Here is a 19,089-nt window from a genome sequence, read left to right as displayed (position 1 = left end):
GGGGAACTGTAAATTCATCCCTAGTTTGGCACCTATTTCTCTAGTGGACACAGGTAACCTGTAAATGGTGCCTCTCCCAGACCCATGCTTACACTTATCAAGGGTATCAGAACTTGTCAGACATTTGGGATGCATGGCTAGGGTTAAAAAGGCTCTTGTGGTCGTTAGCCTAGTAAACAACTATGAACTTAATTGATAATTGATTGACTTAAATGTTAAACTGTGTTTTACTGAATTCAATTTGAGCGAATGGAGCTTGACATTCGTTTATGTGAAGTTGATGTTTTGATGTTTATATATATAGATATATATATATATATATATATATATATATATATATATATATATATATATATATATATATTCACATTTGGTGGGTTTTGGGTTTTGAATGTGCATTTGACTAAATCAAATACAATATGCAGTTCTACAAAATGAATGTAAACCCTGAAAGACTTCCTAGCCAAAAGCTGGCTCTGTTCTTGCTCAACACCAGGGTAAACTATATCCCTAAATGTAAACAAATACCTATTTGTGCCTTATTTCTCCTAACTCTCCCTTCTACATTCACTTCCTTACTTCTATCAATTTCTCTCCTTGGATTTCTCTCTAAATATACCATAAACCTGCTTTTCGCTCACTTCACATTGCAGTTCTTTTTTGTACTAACTTAATTTTAATTTCTCTATAAAGTGGCTAAAATTTCTCTAACTTTTAAATTATTGTTATATAATTTTCATCTATTCTTAACCAATGTTTTCATATTATATCTAATTTGGTATAATTATTTAAATTGTATTTGTTTTTTATTATTTTTAAAGACTGCAAAATTATTACTCTTAAGATGTTTTGTATTAATTTGGAGCTTTTCTCCCTGGGCCTCCACTGAAAATGGATTCTTACCCAGTCAGACTTTCCTGGTAACCAAATGTCAATAAATAATAAATAAATAAGAAGGGTCAAAGAAGAAAGGAATCACTCTAAAAGGTTACAGTTAGCAATGGGACTCCTTCCCTTGATTTCATGTGGTTCCACCACATCCTTGTAGTCAAACTGGCCTGTGCTGTCCTGTCTTGAACCAGATGCTTTCTCAGGAGGTAACAGAATGGGTTTATTCAAGATTTTTCTGGTTTCAAACAAAGAAGAAATCTGGACACCTGTTCTATACCTTTCTGTTGTAAACCTGCACATCATTGTTTCAAAGTTTAAAATGCTTGCTCTATAGTTTGTGTTCCTTCCACTTTTCTGGTAACTTTAGATTTAATAGATATTTACCATCATATTCCAGCCAACAACAATTCCAGAAGCACTTTGCATGTCTCTATGTCTAATGTGTATTTTCAGTTTGCTGTTTTGTCCTTTTGGTTATCTACAGCCTTAAGAGTCTTTGCAAAGTGTCTTACTCCTGTAATAGCCCATTACAGGTTTCAGATCCTTCACATTTTCTCTCATCTAAATGACTGTCTGATGTTTACTGATTCTTTCAAATCTCTGGCTTGAGTAATAAAGCTTTTTCCTCAGGTTGGCATTTCAGTAAACAGAGAGAAATCCTTTCTCATTCCTTCAAAAAAGATAGTGTTTCTAGGATATCTTCAATATACAGTTATATTGGCTTCCCTTCTCAGGTGTTTTCAAACTGGACTCAGGCATCTGCCAGGGAATATCTCAGATTTCTAGGTTTTATGGCCTCCCCTATTCTTGTGATTCCCTTGGCCAGACTCCACACGAGAAAGATTCAATGGTTTGCCAAGTCAGTTTGGACTCAGTCCCAGCACCCTCTATCATTTCAAATTCCAATGCTTGGCATTGAAAAGAACAAGTTAGATTGGTGGGTGAATCAATAGTCTGTCAACCCAGGTCTCTCCTTCTCCCTGCCAGCCCCCGCTTAGTCTCTAATAATAGATGCTTCAAACTTTCTTTGGGGAGTTGTGTCCAAGGAAGTGAAAATGTGCAGAATTTGTGGAACAGACAAGACAAGACTTGTTAATACATATAAATGTCAAGGAAGTTATGGCTCTAATAAATACTGTGAAATATCAGAACCATTTTTTGACTCCATGCCCTCTGTTAGTAATAACCAACAACACCACAGTAATGTGATACATAAACAAACAAGAGGGAATGAGGTCCTACCCCTTTTTAGACTAGCTGTGTTATTCTGATATCTAGAATCTCAGTTCAGTTTATCCCTCCAGGCAGCAAACATTCTGTCAGAACAAAACATTGTGGCTAACAAGCTGTACAGGGCCAGGACAGACTCTCAAGAATGGAACACACACAGGGCAAGTATGGGGTTTGTGGTGAATGTGTCTGAATGTGTGAGAGAGTTAATGGGGATTTTCTCTGCTTACACAATACAGCTGTCAACACTTTTAACTTCCACAGGAAATGCTAATCTGGTCTCTGTGGTAGTTAACTGCAATTCAGAGATATACAAATTAGCCAACAATGAGGCCTTTCCTCATTGCAGCTAATGTGTCTCTGAATCGCAAATCACCATATTGTGGAACAGGGCCTTTGAGGATATTTTGAATCCTTAGAATGGTCTCCAACTGCAGCATTTACTGACAGAAAAAAAAAAACAGTTAATAGCTTTACAAATGCAACAGATATTTTCAAATGCTAGAAAACTCCCATTTTCATGCTTTCCATTTTATAGCCTGTTCAGTTTTAAAAAATCCCATGTCTGCAGCATAAAATGACATTAATCAGAACTTCTGCCTGTATAAAAACAAGGTAAAATGTTATCTTTTAATACACATATAATATAATCAATACACTTTTATACCCCTAGCAGACCCAGAACACAGCATTGTATTGCTTATATCCTTCCTTTATCTTGTTACAGTAAAAAAAGAAAACAGATATATTACAGTCAATAATAAGTACTTTCTTCCTTTAATATCACTAGCATAACCTGCAGTCACTAAGACTCCCAACACACATTTAAAATCCTTTGTGTAATATACAGAACTACTCTACAATCAAACGTGAAATTTACTTCAAGAAATTTATCAGACAAGTATTACTAAGAAAAATCATTTTTATACTTATAGTTGCATCTTCAATCCTTTCTATGTCCCTTAAGGATTAATGACAAAGTGTGAATTATGCCTTAGATTCTGCCAAGTAATTTAGTAGTAGGCAAACTTCCAGTGTTTTTTGCCATTTCTTCTTACATCAGTACAATTCTCCCATGTAAACTGCATGTAGTGGAAATAACACTTCACATTTCTTCTATTTACTTCCTAATTTCATATTATTGCTGATCTTCCTCATGATCTCAGTCACACAGCACTGGTCTCTGGTTTAAGTCTAAGGTACTTCTGAGTTTCTTAATCAGTTAATGGTCTTTTTTACTGTCACTCAAACATTTTCCTTTGGAACAATGGAGAAAGTTTCACTGATAAGTCCTCTCTGTGGACTTTGTTATTGTCAGAAGAATGAGAAGTAGAGATTTCATCAGCTTGGTTGGTCATGTTTTGTTTGGTAAACATTTTTATGTTTTCCACAGCCTGTTCTTCATCCAAAATGTCTTTAATCTTCCAGGATAAAATATTCTAAAAACAACTGGATATAGCAACTTGAATCTCACAACTGCCACCTACATCCATTGATCACAAGGATAAACTTGCTTTTGTTCTGTCAGGTACACAGTGAATAAAAATCATTTTCACAAACACTCTGGTGTTCTCAGTTTTAACGATTTTCCCTTCTGCCACAAATTTATCAGGAGAAGTTCTTACTGTTGATGTGACCGCATCTTTACTAATATAGGTCTCGCTACTTTCTAATAGTCAGATTTGGAGCATACACACAGTGTATTCTTTCAGTTAACAACTCCTCCTGTGGAATATATTTGTACTTTCATAAAACCAATGCAATCTATTTTTTTTCTAGTTTCACTGGTACAGCAGAAACTTTCAGAGTTTTTCTGTGTACTCTGTATTCTAACTGTAGAATTTTTTGAAACAGTTCTTCTTGAGAGGCCTCACATTCAGATAGTTTTCTTTCATTTTAATGTCTGATTTCTGCAGTTTTATCAGCTCATTTGAATAGCTTCTTAAAGCTTTTTTTATTCAGTATTCAGGTCCATCTAGCATGGAGCTGGTCCCTATTATACCTATCCACTCTCTTAGCTCTTCATGTGAAGTGCTTTTCTGTACCTGGCATTTCAGTACAGAAAAAAATACAGGCACTCTCAATAATGCCTGCTAACACTTTGTGCCTGGGGCTGCCACCTTTGTCTCACCGTTGCTATGCTACTGCCTATATCAAATCTAAAACTGCTTTTTACTGAACAGCTAAAAGACTCTACCTCACCGGAGTTTTTATTCCTATTTTCTGTTTACTTTCTCCTGATTTCTTCTTTGCTGACATCCAGACAATGTAGTTACAAAACCAGTAGCTGAATTTTGTCCATATTGTTAAGTTTTACTGCCTTTTTACACTGCTTTTATTTTTATTTATTTATTAATTTATTTTTGCTTTTCATAGTGTAGGTATCTTGGAATCCATCTTCTGCCATTAATGTCAGTTATATTTGTCTTTGCTAATTTTTTTCCAACATTTCCCTTCATGTTGGATTCAGCCACCAGCAATATAGTTGAAATAGATAATCTGCTTTTTCTGCCTTCGGTCTGTCAAGAACTAGTGAAAGAATGAATCCTGTCAGTGCAATGTTGCCATATTCCAACACTGCAAACCCTGTAAAATACTACATATTTTCTTTAAATATCTATAAGACCTTCTTGCATTTGTTCTTTGGCATTTGTACAATTGCTTGGATTTTTTCCAGATTAAGTTTCAGACCTTCTGATGTTAGAATATTTCCCAAGTATTTCAGATTTATCACTCTGACTTTTATTTGTTCTTATGTAGCTTGAAATTGTGTTGTATCCTCTTAATGGCATATAAAATCTGAAGGCTTCTTAACCCTTTTCCAACAGAAACCCTCATTTGTATCTAGTGCTAAGAAAAACACATTTGGCTTTCTTAAAAACCATATCTTCAGCTGCAAGCAGTGATCAGTTCTGTCACTTAAGAAGTCTGTTAATAACTTGTGGATCAATACAAATGAGATTTTTTTTCTTTGAAACGCTGATCATACTATCCACCTATTCATTTAGCTCTAATTGCATCACAGTAAGACCTAGGCTTTCTATACTTTTCAGTTCTACTCAGTTTTACTTCTGAGTGCTACAGGCACTTTCATGGTAGCATGTATCAATGGTGTACCATTAGATGTTAAGTTGTCTATCTCGCCTTCATTCTTGCTGGATGGGTTCGGAGCAGACCTCGGCTCCGACTCGGCCACTCTAAAAGCTCGAGAGTTGGTTCCACCGGCTCGAGGCTCCCCTTATATCCCACAGTGCTAGGCGTGAATTACCTCAGATCTCGTTTGCCGCTACAGCGATCGAGGTGTTTGGTTTCTACCGGCTTCAGGTGAGTTATTGTAGAGTAAAGTTTAGTCTACTTAAACCCCTTTAATTTTATTCAGTATTGTTATTTCCCTTAGTTTAGTGGATTCAGACCCCTTTTTCTCCCTGTTTCCAATCTTTTTTTCCACAAAGAACTTTTGTTCTTCCCTACAGGCCTTTGGGCCTTTCCATCCCCTTAGGGAGTGTTTGTGTTTTTGTTAGGGAACTAAAAACATGGGATATTATAATTTTAGTTATAATTTTTTGAGTTTAGTTTTGTGTAAAGTGTAATCAGTGTGTTTGAGAGTGTGTGTGATTACACTTTCCTTAACAATGTCTAAGGACTCAAAGGTCTCAGGCTTCAAGAAGTGTGACTCATGCTGTCAGAAAATGTCTCTGACAGATGGTCACACTTCTTGTGTGTACTGCCTGGGACCTTTACACCTGCAGGACTCTTGTGCTGTATGCCATGGCTTCAGCCCTAGAGTCCTGCAGGAAAGAAAAAACAAACTCATTTTAAGGGGTTTGCTTAAGCCTGAAGGTTCCCTAACTGCTACCTCGGGAAAACCTTCCAAGGCTTCTAAGACCTCGACTCCAGCTTCTGAGTCGAGGCCTAAGGCTTCGAAACCTACTGCTACATCAGCTCCGGCTGGAGCCGATGAGTCTTTGACTACAGCTTCTGTGGTTCCCTCGGCTCCGGCTGGAGCCGAGGTATTGGAAATTCCTGGGTTGGCTCCGATCAGACCATCGGAGCCGACATCTAGAAAGAGGTCTAGGTCACCATCCCTTGGCTCCGTTCATTCAGCTCCAGCGTCTCCCTTGCTGTCTGAACGGAGCCATAGATCTCACTCCTCTAGGTCATCGAGGCTTTCGGATCATGACCTTCAGAGGGTAGTGAGTCAACTTCTAAAGTCCGAGGCACTGGCCCAAATGCTTCAGAGCCCGACTCATCAGTCGATGCTTCAACCTATCCCTCTAAATGTTCCTCCTCCGACTCCTTTGAGCTCGGAGCCGGGGCGTCTCGGAACCGAGACTGTGGTAGCGTCGGAGCCGATACAATTGTCTTCTGTTCCGTCGTCGGCTCTGATTTCTTCCTTTGAAGAATCTCGGCGCCGGACTTCCCTCGTTGGCTCCGAGGGGGTGAGTGGCATCGGACCCTTGTCCTACCCCGCTCTCCCTCTCGGTGCTTCGGCGCTGGTGAGTTCGGCTCCGACATCGGCCTCGGAGCCATCTCTGTCGGTGCCGAGGGAGGTTCTCAGCTTCTTGGAGTGGGGACCTCTGGCTCTGCCTGACAGGGGTGCATTCGAGGTCATGCGGAGTGTGTTGGAACCTGGTTCAACTCCACAGTCGGCTCCGTCCGCCCCTCCCTCTTCGGTGCCTCAGGTGATGTCTACTCTCTCCCTCATCCCTGACCGCAGAGAGCCAACTCTTCAAGAATCCCCTGTGGGGATTTCATCCTCTTCCGAGGCCTCTCCTGATTTGGCAGGGGAGCCTCCTAGGAAGAGAAAGTGTAAGAGGAAACACATAGACTCACCTGAGTCTGTCACCTCTGACACAGATTTAGAGGATTCCGAGGGTTCCCCCTGTTCCCCTTCTGAAGATGTCTCCTTTGCAGACATTCTAGAGATCCTTAAACAGAGGGGAAATTGGCCAGCCCTTAACCCTTCGGAGGATGAATCTGTGTATCTTGAGGCGTTTGGCTCTCACCCTTCCACCTCCTGGGTGTCCTCCCCCTTTGACCCCCTCATGCAGGTGGTAGCAAAGAAAGCCTGGACGGCTCCTGACTCAGTGGACCCTACCCCCAGGAGACCTTCAAAGTTTATAACAGCACCAACTGATAAACAATTTCTGACCAAAGGAGTTACTGTGGATGCTATGGTGGTAGCTGCTGCCACCAAGAAGGAACTAGCTGATCCTTCTGTGCCTGTCCATCCTCCTAACAAGGAATCTAGGTCTATGGACAGGTACGGGAAGCGGATGTTTTCATCATCGACCTTTGCAATGCGTTCGCTGAACTACCTATGCCATTTCACTCGTCTCCAGAGAGACTTGATCAAGGAAGCGAGTGAGATGTTGAAGGATCCTACGGCTGCAGGTTTTCAGGAAAAAATGAACGCCCAGCTGACTACCCTGAATTCTATAGCTAACTCCTCCATGCGCCTCCTTTCATATGCGGCTGATGGAGCGAGTAGAGCCGCAGGGACAGGTGTCGCCTTACGCCGGCATGCCTGGATGCGACTATGCAATTTTGCAGACCCCTTTAAAACGTCTTTCACTAATTCCCCGTTTGATGGATCATCTCTCTTTGGTCCTCAAGTGAAAGAAACCTTGACTAGGTGCGAGACGGATGGCAAAACTCTGTCTGCCGTCAGAGTCCATTTTTCTACTCCTTCTAGACCTTACCCCAAAGGCCAGAAAAGTGGAAAAATGTGGTTCTGCAAACAATCTCAAGGGAATTTGCCTGACGCACAGAGTCGGTTCCCCTCCAGAGGCAGAGGAGGGAACAATAATGGTAGACGTCGCCCTAGAGGCAGAGGGGGTCCACAGAACCAGGGCAATCGAGAAACCTTTTCCGATAAGCCCTTCCAGCATCCCTGAGGTGTTGCCCGACTGTCCACCTTCGGAGGCAGTCGGGGGAAGATTGTCACTGTACCCAGAAGCCTGGCTATCCCTAACTCAAGACAAGTGGGTACAGTCCATCATTTCCGAAGGCTATTCCATTCCCTTCGTTCGCATTCCAAACCAATCAAAAAAATCCCTCCCAGATGTTCCACCCGCTCAAAGGGATCTTGCAGCTTTGGAAATTTCAAAGCTGCTCGTAAAAAGAGCAATTCAGCCAGTTCCAGCAGACCAGCAAGGATCCGGAATCTACTCCAGGTTCTTTTTAGTTCCAAAGAAAACAGGGGACTGGAGACCAATTTTGGATCTCAGTATCTTGAACAAGTCCGTCAAGAAAACAAGATTTCGGATGGTCACGCTACAGTCCATCCTTCCCCTATTGGGAAAGGAAAACTGGATGTGCTCTATAGACCTTCAGGACGCGTACTATCATATAAAAATGAACAGACGCTCCAGAAGATTCCTCCGCTTCAGGCTGGGAACCAGTCATTTTCAATTCAGAGCCCTGCCCTTTGGACTCACCACTGCCCCCCTGGTGTTTACCAAATGCATGGCAGTGGTAGCTTCTCACCTGAGACGTCAAGGATTCCAGGTGTTTCCATATTTGGACGACTGGCTCCTCACAGCTCCCACCAAGCATTTTCTTCTAATAGCCAGAGACTACATCTTTCGCATTTGTCAAAAGTTAGGCATCTCAATAAATTGCGAAAAGTCTGTTTTGTCGCCTTGTCGTGCTATTACCTTCATAGGCGCAAATCTAGACACAGTCAACATGTCTGCAAGACTAACAGATCAGAGAATAACAGACATACGCAAACTGGTCTCTCTTCTCTTCAGCAGCAACAGAGTCAAAGCCAGGTTAGTTCTGAAAGTATTGGGGATTATGGCGGCTGCCATACCTCTGCTTCCATTAGCCAGATTCCACATGAGAATCCTTCAATGGATGCTCTTCACACAATGGTCATACCAGCAACTTCCGATGTCCCACACCATTATGATTACGCAAACATGCAAGAATCATCTTCTGTGGTGGATGTCTTCCCCTCAGCTCTTCTTGGGAAGACCCTTTGTTCCTTCCCCTCCGGTTGCTACACTGACAACGGACGCCTCCCTGATCGGGTGGGGGGGGGCATTATCAGGGCAGAACTGTCCAGGGCATATGGCAACCAGACGAATGCCACTTGCATATAAATGTTCTAGAGATGAGAGCAGTGCTTTTAGCGTTGCAAGCCCTTCAAGACTCTCTTGCCTTGGGAACGATAGCAATCCAGATGGACAATATGTCTGTAGTGTGGCATATCAACAAGCAAGGCGGAACCAGGTCCTATCCCCTATGTCGAGAAGCACTCAGACTGTGGCAATGGGCGATTTCTTCTCAGCGTTTTCTGATAGCAACGCACATCCCCGGGAAGTCCAATCAGATCGCAGACAAGTTGAGCAGAGCTATCCTCATGCCTCACGAGTGGTCTCTGAAAGATTCTATTGTGAGAAAAATTTTTCTCAAGTGGGGTCAGCCTTGCTGCGACCTTTTTGCTACTCCCCAAAACAGCAAGTGCAGAGATTACTTCACCCTTTTCCCGTTACCAGGTCAGCCCAGCAGAGACGTTCTAGTCCAAGTTTGGCCCCGGGGACTTCTGTATGCATTTCCTCCCTTCCCACTAATCTCTCAAGTGATACAGAAAGCTATCGCTCAGAAGGCCTCATTGATCCTCATTGCTCCTTACTGGCCTCGACAAGTGTGGTTCCCCTTTCTACATCAATTTCTGTTGGAGCAACCTTGGCATCTGGACCTAGTTCCAGATCTTTTGATCCATCAGTCGGGTCAGTTACATCGCTCCCTCCCCTCTCTGAACCTCACTGCTTGGTTCCTCCAGTTCCTACCTTAGCCAGGCTTCCTCAAATATCTCACACTGTTCGAGATATTTTAATAGCTTCTCATAAATCTTCCACTCGGAAAATTTATCTTAGTAAGTGGAAACGTTTTGCCTATTGGGCTCAAGGAAGGGACTTAGATCCTTTCACTGCTCCCATCCATTTGGTTCTTGATTTTCTAGCTGAACTCTTTCATGCAGGTTCATCTCCTTCTACTCTTAAAGTTCAATTGGCAGCTATATCTAACTTTCATGTGGGCATTTCAGAGTCTGCCATTATGTCCCACAAGCTTTGCAAAGCCTTTTTGAAGGGAGTTTTTCTACTCAGACCTCCTATAAGAAATCCTCCTCCTCCTTGGGACCTTAATTTAGTTCTCAGTTCTTTGATTCTCCCCCCTTTCGAACCTGCAGCTTCCTGTTCATTAAAATTGCTATCATGGAAGACTCTTTTTCTGGTAGCTATTACTTCAGCTAGAAGAGTTTCAGAACTTCATGCACTCAGCTGTCGACCACCCTATCTGTTGTTCCATAAAGACAGGGTATCTTTACGGACCAATCCGTCCTTTTTACCTAAAGTAGCCTCTGCGTCTAACCTAAATCAAAGCATTGACCTCCCTGTGTTTTTTCCAGAATATTCTAATAGGTCTGAACAAAAATTGCATTGGCTAGATGTTCATCGTCAGTTAAGGTACTATTTGGATAGGACCAAACAATTCAGGAAAACTGACCAGCTGTTTGTCTATTATGCAGAAGGCAGAAAGGGACTTTCTGTTTCCAAAGTATCACTATCTAGATGGCTAACATCTCTGATTTCCATTGTTTATGAAATTAGACACCAAAAGCTGCCTAACAAACCTAAGGCCCATTCCACCAGGGCTTTGGCTACTTCTATAGCCTTCCAAGACAGACTGCCTATTGACACCATTTGTGCAGCGGCTACTTGGGCTACTCCTCACACTTTCATTTCACATTATAAGTTGGATTTAGCTTCTAGGCATAGAGCTAACTTTGGTACCACTGTTCTCAAGAGTCTGTTCCGTTAGGCCACCCGGGACAAGGTGCTAGGGACGCGGTCCCATCCAGCAAGAATGAAGGCGAGATAGACAACTTAACATATAGAAGTTATGTTCTTACCATAACGTTCCATGTTAGTTGTCTTCTTCTCGCCTTCTTTCTTGCGTCCCACCCTGGCCTGGACAGACCTAGAGGAGTTTGATTGTGACCTCTCTTTCTACCACCTCTTTGCTATAGGTATATGCTCTGCTGTGCATATTTTCCTGGATCAGGCTTTAGGTCACCTTTCCTTTTCCCTTTGTCTGTAGAGGTGGAATCTCTTTCCAGTATTTCTGGTTGTATTATTAGCTGGGCCTAGCTCACTAACGAGATCTGAGGTAATTCACGCCTAGCATTGTGGGATATAAGGGGAGCCTCGAGCCGGTGGAATCAACTCTCTAGCTTTTAGAGTGGCCGAGTCGGAGCCGAGGTCGGCTCCGAACCCATCCAGCAAGAAAGAAGGCGAGAAGAAGACAACTAACATGGAACGTTATGGTAAGAACATAACTTCTATTTTTCATCTCTACAAGATATTCTCCTTGCTCCCTTCCTTAGCCTCTGAATAAATCAAAATCAGTAGTCATAAAAGATATCACTGCAAAGGTTCTGCATAGTACATGAGATATCTTTGTGATGCTGTGAAGGATTTGTCTACACATAGTCTCCATGACTGGTTTGGAAGATGTGTAGTCTTTGTTTTTATGCTGTGAATTATTGTTTTGCCATTTATAACTTCTCATAAACCTATTGCCAAAATATTTATTTCTTTATGTGCAACTATTTGAAAAAGAAAACTGACCTACTTTTTGTACTTTTATATTTTTGATCTAATCAGTGGCCAGAAGATAGGCTATCGATGTACAAAATACTCTCTTAAGTATTTTCCAAACCCAAAACACTAAACATTAACATTCTTAATACTACACTCTCCTTCATTATCTTATTTGAATTCTATGTTGTATCCATTAGCTCTCTGTATACCTTTCCAATGGTCAGCCTTGCATGCCTATTTCTTCAGATGCATTTTCAGACTTTATACTTTCAAGTATTTTCACTTCTAAAGTACCAACAGTTTGCTTTCAAGTTTTAGTTGAGCAACTTTCAAAGGCTTTTTAAAATGACAGGCTTTAATTTGGTGCATCTTTGCAAAATGTCCCTTTCTAGCACACATTCTGTCATCTTGATAAATAAATGGACAAGAGTATATAGATTAGTTATAGCTTACTTGTTACAAGGCTGTTATTAGACCCACAACACTGTTTATGAATGACATAATGAAGTATGGGGGGGGGAGAGTTCACACCCATCTAAAAAGGTCACTATCAGTTAGATAGTTGTTACTGCTCTTCAAAGATAGGAATGCAATGTCTCCCCTAAACAGGGTAACCATCAGTGCAGTAGCTACCACACCTGTACAATGAATGACATGATTTCCACATGAACATAACTAAGGTAACCAACTCTGCAGATAGATGCTGCACACTGCACTAACAAGGGTTGCAAGCACTTAGATGGTTTCACACCTCTGCATGGTCAAGATGACCAGACTTCCTGGATTTATAATGCTGCAAGTACCTGAAAACCCACTGAAAAATTCCTGAAAGTCTGAACTTACAGAATTATAAAAAGCATCTCCTTTGGCACTGATCACCACCAGAGTGACCTGGTTTCCACTCTGCTTGACCCGCTGCACCACATTTTCATGATCCAAATCCTCCACATTTTCATTATTCACCATGAGTAGCCGGTCCCCTTCCATCATCCCTGCCCCTTCAGCTGGGTATCCCTCATCCACTTCTTTCAGGAAATGACCTAGAAAACAGAATGCTAAGAATGAGCACTTGGCAATTGTACAAGTGAATTTGATTTCAACTGATTTTTAAGACATGACAGCTAGTATGGTGACCTTACTGTCTGCTCTCTCATGTCTAAAGTCTTACCTTTGTAATTTTTTACAGTCCATTTTTTTGTGTTGACTAACCCCCATCTACTGCTCCTCAGCTTATACTGACTGTCTCTGGAATGCATCTTGTCTTTTGTCACACATGTTACTGTCAGCATAGAAGGTAGGGCAAGGACCCATAATCAGGGACAGGTTTTAAATATTGTTCTTACAAGAATAGAAAGCTGATAGAGTAACAGCTTTTATAGTAATATCCATTTTTTGAAGGATACAGAATCTGAAACTCAAATGTCTGTCATTATTTAATGACTTTAAGCTTCAATGATTTGCCAGAAAACCATACATTTTATGAGAAACAGACCAAAAATACAAGGTAAAAATCTCCCCCCAAACAATTTACTGTGCCTGTGCATATTTACTGGCATTATATGAAATCTAGGGTCACTGCATAATGGGATATAGAAAAATTCCTCTTGTAATCACCAGTTTGGAGAAATCTGCATTTTCAGTGATATGGTTGAAAATGCTGAGTTGCATAATTGGCTGCTGAACTTCACAGCTCAAAAAATGTTATCCGCATTTTCATATTTCCGTAAGAGAAAATAAAGATATGATTGGATACATGACATGACATCAACATGAGATGGAGCTCGAAGTAGTGACAGTACCCAGAAGAAGTAGGTGGAGGCAAAGCAGCTAACAATGGTTGTACGTACATTTGCCACACAGAACTTTCATCCGTTTGGTTAAGTTATTATCATTACTGTTTTATTAAATTACTTTTATACTTTTTGATTTTGAGCAATGAACAGAAAAACAATAATTTCAAGGGAAGGCAGCTTCTTTACATAATACATCCTCCCACCCCGCTGGGAAGACAGTGTACACTGCATTAGACATTGCAGAATTTGAAGAACACATCCTCCAGTAGTTTAGCATCCCTCAAAAGTTGTCACCCAGTCTGATATTTTCACTCACGCAGAGCACTGAGGTATCAGGATGCAGATTTAATGGGTAGGATCACACTTAATGGAAATGTGGTCATGCCATTTAATTATAACTAATTTCACTGAAATCAGTAGCACTGATTATAAATGAGAAGGAAAGATATTTTCATTAAAAAACAAAAAAAGAAACCCTGCATCCCCATTTGTTTACTGTTTAATTTTTATTTTATTGGAATTTGTCTTTAGTTTACTGTTCTTTTAATTAGTTTTTGTGCAACAGAGTACTGCTAAAATTAACAATTGTTTTCTTTTTTTTTTTTTACTTGGAAAGTATTTGCCCTTTCCCCAGACTTCAGCAAACATGGAGTTAATATACTTAAGTAAGAGGTGTAGTAACAAAGCCTGTATCATTACGGGTTCAAAGGGACTGACCTCATAGCAACAATGGTTTAGTTTTTCGTGTTTTTCACTGAAAGTGTTTTTTAGTATCATTTATTAACAGTTGCACCAACAGTAAGCATTCTATGGTAATCATCTGTTTCCCTACTATAGTTGGCATTCAGGAAAGTTACAAAGGAGCAGATCTAGTGTGCTGCTAGAGGAAATGACATGCGTCAGTCCTATGCCATGTATGTCTCAAACTAACATTGCAGCAGTTAGGGGAGGCTTTTGAGAAACGTACCCATTCGTGTGGAGTGTAGTGAGTGTAGTACTCACTCTGAATAGGGTCTATATTAGTTCACCAAAATTTATTTTCAGCGAACACCTCTTCGTCGACCCATATTCAACGAAAATCACTTCTGTGATTTGCTGAATTTTCCAAGGTCAATGAAGTAGTTGGCCAACTACACAATTTTGCCCTTTTCACCACTGTAGTGTGAATACAGAGTTGGTATATATAGTTGGGGGGTGGGGGGCACAGCCCCCCCCCCCACTTGGATGGGTTTGATTTCGTTAGTTGTTGGTTCCATTGTGCTATGGGGCAATTGTTTCATTGCTCTTGGAAAATTCAGTGAGTTATGGAAGTGATTTTCGCTGAATATGGGTCGATGAAGAGGTGTTCACTGAAAATAAGTTTTGGCGAACTAATATAGACCTCTCTGAATAGACTCTTCAAGGTCTGCTATGCTCGGCATAAGGCCAGAAGAAAATGAACACTAGATGAATCTGGAAAATTACCAAAAGAAACAAGAAGTGATGTCCCAAGATAGGTTTACTATCAAAAGCTTGAAACTCACAACCGCGTACGTTGATTTACGTGACGCATATTCTCGACTCATAAATATTAAGTAGGTCCAAAGGTAGACACATCAACATCGACAACATACTGTCAATATTAATGTTGGCAGCTGCCATTGCCAACCATGCTGCGAGTCCCTGCCGTGTGTATGTCTTTCTTAACTGACGGACACTTCAACGTCGACATTCCGGCAGTCACTCCTACCATCTTTGAGGAGGTGGCTGTCGTGTAACTGACTTTCAACAATTTGATTGTAAACCCCGAAGATATCTATTGCCTTTTTCCCACACTTCTATTACATAGAAAATACTAATATAAATGTCATCTTTTTAAAATTGCAGAACAGGTAGATTGAGACGCTGTTGCACACCACAGCAAGAATATTAAGGTACCTACTTGGGTAAATAGCATAATACTGCAGCAGTACTGCATTAAAAAAAAAGGGCAATGCAATTACAATTTGCTAGTGGTAGAATGAGTCTGAAGGGTCTCACAGATAACATGGAGACCTAATGGAGATCATTAAGGGAAAAAAAAAGCTTCAGTAAAGAATCCAGGCAGAGAGACCTTATGGTGGGCACAGGTCTGTCTACCAAATTATAAAGAATTTGCTCCTGGAGATTTTCTTCCTGGGCCGCACACTGAACTCAGTTGGACTACCCCAACTAACAAAATTGGAATTAAATAAATAAAATAAAGCCAAGGTCTCATGAACAAAGGATGAGCAGAGGATTCCATGGAGAAGGCATTTCTAGTAAGTGAGGAGACAGAGTTCCATGGAGGACACACACAACTACTTTTCTAAATTTCAAAGGAAGGGATCATAGCAGCAGCATGTATTCAACACACACTTTTCTGAATACATTATCGTGATGTTTGACTTAAGATGGTATCTTTAACAGAAACCTTTCTTCCATAATTCAATGATACTCAGTATTGATAACTTTAAATGAAGTAAGTCCATCTGGCTAACTCACTGGCAGACATATAAATTACCTTCTTTCAATATCAGCGAGTTTGATATGAAATGAATCCTGGAGCTACAAAGCCATACATTGGGGAGGGGGATCAGTTCAGCATCCAAGAAATTCCTGGGAAAATTGTAAGGGGAGATAGACAATGTAGGGATTGAGAAGGACTAGGTCCTCTCCCAAAGTGGAAGACAGGGATATTAATGTTTCACTTCAGTTACAATAAGGCAGCGGAGGCCTACCATCTTTGGTAGAAGCACATAACATCTGTTGTCACTGCATATGTCTACAACCATCACGAGAGAAGATGAAGAAAATGACAATGCTACATGGCTACTGTGGTAAAGAGGGCTCAGTTCACATCTAACATACTTGACCCAAAAGAGAGAGCTTAAAATGTTCCTTGAATAGGAATGGTAGGGCCTACTTCCCATAATCTGCTCAGAGAGACAATATTCCTGATAGGATGTAGGAAAGATAAAGGCTGAGGCAGACAACTCATCTCTGGAATCTTCCCTGTGTATAAGTTATCTGACCCAAGGAATATAAAGCAGAAAAAAGATAGCTTCACAAAATGCTTTACTCATTACTGTGTATATCTGAGACTGTCACTTGTCTTTCAGATCAAAAGCACAACTTGTCCTTCCAGAGATTTGGAATACCAGTACATTATGCCACTGATCAAGGACTTTATCCATCATTTTGTATTGTTGACCAGATTGCTCAGCAGTTTCTTCCACAGAACAGACAGCTCGACTCTTTCGTATCATATACTAGTGGCCATAGGTGCCACAGCAGTGGGAAAAAGGATGAAAGCTGGTGGTTAGATACAATGTACCAAAGCTGGTGGCTAGATACAATGTACCAAAGCTGGTGGCTAGATACAATGTACCAAAGCTGGTGGCTAGATACAATGTACCAAAGCTGGTGGTTAGATACAATGTACCAGCTAGTGAATGCTAAAAGACAGACTAATGAACAAGTAAATAAGTCATTACCATTATGGGGCTTGAAAAAGGGAAAGGACAATTGCTATAATGGGAAACTTTAATCTCCCAGAAGTAGGCTACTGCATCCCAGCACCCAAACTGGAGAGAGAGAGAGAATGAAATAGTGAACACACTAGATAGGATTCAGTCAACCAGTGCAGGAAGGTATAAAGAAGGATAAACTACTGAACATTGCAGACAGAAAGGATGAAGGAGTTTGAGATCTAGGGTCTATATCAGAACAATGAAAATCCAAAATAGCGAACGACCTAAAGGTTGAAAATGCAGGATCTCAAACTCGCTATTGTGGGGGGCTGGGCCTCACCACCCCCCGCTAAATATATATACCAACTCTGAGATCGCACTACAGTGAGGAAAGGGCAAATATTCCAATCTTCACTGTACCGCAATCTCAAAAAAAGCAGATAGAGGTCCGGCATTTCCGACTTTTAGGTCGTTTGCTGTTTTGAGTTTTCGGTGTTCTGATAGTAACCTGAAATCTATAAGCAAAAGAATCACTAATAGAGTCAGTGGTCTAGCTCACTGTAGGTGAGGGGGACAGCAGGCAAATAAACCAAACCAAAGTATGAGAATATAGAGGGGCAGGCTATATGCAGGTGCGTTAAAGTTTTATAAACAAAATGGCAGAATAAACAGAGGAGCCTACATGCAACTTAACAAAATGGGTAAGAAACACTATAAAGGTGAAGAGAAGGAATGTGGTAATTGTGGTTAAATAGAGAAATGAAGGAGGCAGCCCATGTAAAAGAAAGGATATTTCGTGAGTTTTAACAAAAAGGAGAGGATTGTAGACAGGAATGTAAAGAAGCTAGAAAACAGTTAAAAATTAATAATGAAAAAGCATATACAGAGAAAGCTTTATCAGAAGGAGTAAGAGAAGAATGGATTTTCAGATGTATAGGAGAAAAGAAAGTTATGACACAGTTCAAAGATTAGTTAAGGATAATTAGGAGTGCAGTGAAAGTAGACAAAACAGCAGAAGTTCTCAATAAATTATTTGTTTTTTTCTTCACAAGAGAGAGTAAAGAAGAGTGCCAGACTGGAGAGGAGAAAGAGGGAGGACATGTAACAGACAGCCTCATATCAAGGAAATATGTAAAAAGGCAACTGAAGGCATTAAGGTAAGACAACATGCACACTCCTGACAATATCACCCCAGGATCCTAAACAGTCTGGTGGGTGTATTTACTGATTCTATGATATAACTCTTCAACCAGTCACTTAGCACTGGTGAGGTTCTGGAAGACTGAAGGGTTGAGGGGTCATGGTAATCATGGTAGTGCAATATCATAAGTGAGGAGTTAGAAATTACCTGGAGAACTACCAACCAATAAGCCTGACCTCAGTAGCAAGGATTGTCATAGAGAAGATACTCAGTGAAAGGTTAGTTGCCTTCCTGAAGACAACAAACTGCAGGGTGTGTATCAACATGAGGTTTTAGGAACACAGGTCATGTCAAACCCAACCTGATTTAATTTTATGACTGGCTTACACTGGAACTGGACGAAGAATACCTAGATGATGTTATTTACTTTGACTTCAGATGGCTGTGACCCCTTGCAAGAGGCTGATAGGTAAACTCAACTGTAGAGACTTGGAGTAGGACAGCTGTTGACTAAATGGAAGGAGGTCGAGGGATGGCAGGAAGCAAAGAATAGTAGTTAGTTCTGAAAGAAAAGAAAAGTATTAGTAGGGATGTGCAAGGTCTGGTCATGAACTAATGATCTTTGGCATTTTTGTGTCAGAAAACACTGAGTGCACTGGAAGCACATGAAGCTGGGTGAGATATAATTGATTAGAACCAAGCTGAAGATTGATTAAAAGGTCAACTGAGGCTCTTAGCAGACAGAGATAGAGTGTTGTGAGTAACCTGAGCTAGGATTCTTTAAACAGCAGTTGTTGCTTGAAGACTTTCACAGGCATGATCATTCATGCTCTTCCCTTCCCCACCTGGATCTGAAGTGAGATTGATGTGTCGGTGCATAGCATCCCTGTTTGGCCAATGTACCCACCTCTTCAAGCTCTCATCCATTCACAATTCCAGACTTCGCACTA

At 40.9% G+C, this 19,089-nt stretch overlaps 1 protein-coding gene across 1 annotated transcript in view; it reads right to left on the bottom strand.

Annotated features, from left to right (window-relative positions):
- Positions 1 to 19,089, bottom strand: part of PDZD3 (PDZ domain containing 3) — a 316,510-nt gene that overhangs the window by 40,574 nt on the left and 256,847 nt on the right. The window contains exon 8 of the mRNA XM_044079455.1: positions 12,579 to 12,775. Within this exon, the coding sequence (XP_043935390.1) occupies positions 12,579 to 12,775 (197 nt within the window). The remainder of the gene's footprint in view (positions 1 to 12,578; positions 12,776 to 19,089) is intronic.

The sequence above is a fragment of the Protopterus annectens genome, chromosome 8.part0, assembly GCF_019279795.1.
Source record: "Protopterus annectens isolate FY-2018-M chromosome 8.part0, PAN1.0, whole genome shotgun sequence".
Taxonomy (NCBI): Eukaryota; Metazoa; Chordata; order Ceratodontiformes; family Protopteridae; genus Protopterus; species Protopterus annectens.
The sequence above is the reverse complement of the archived record's forward strand: the minus strand, read 5'-3'. Positions and strand labels throughout refer to the sequence as shown.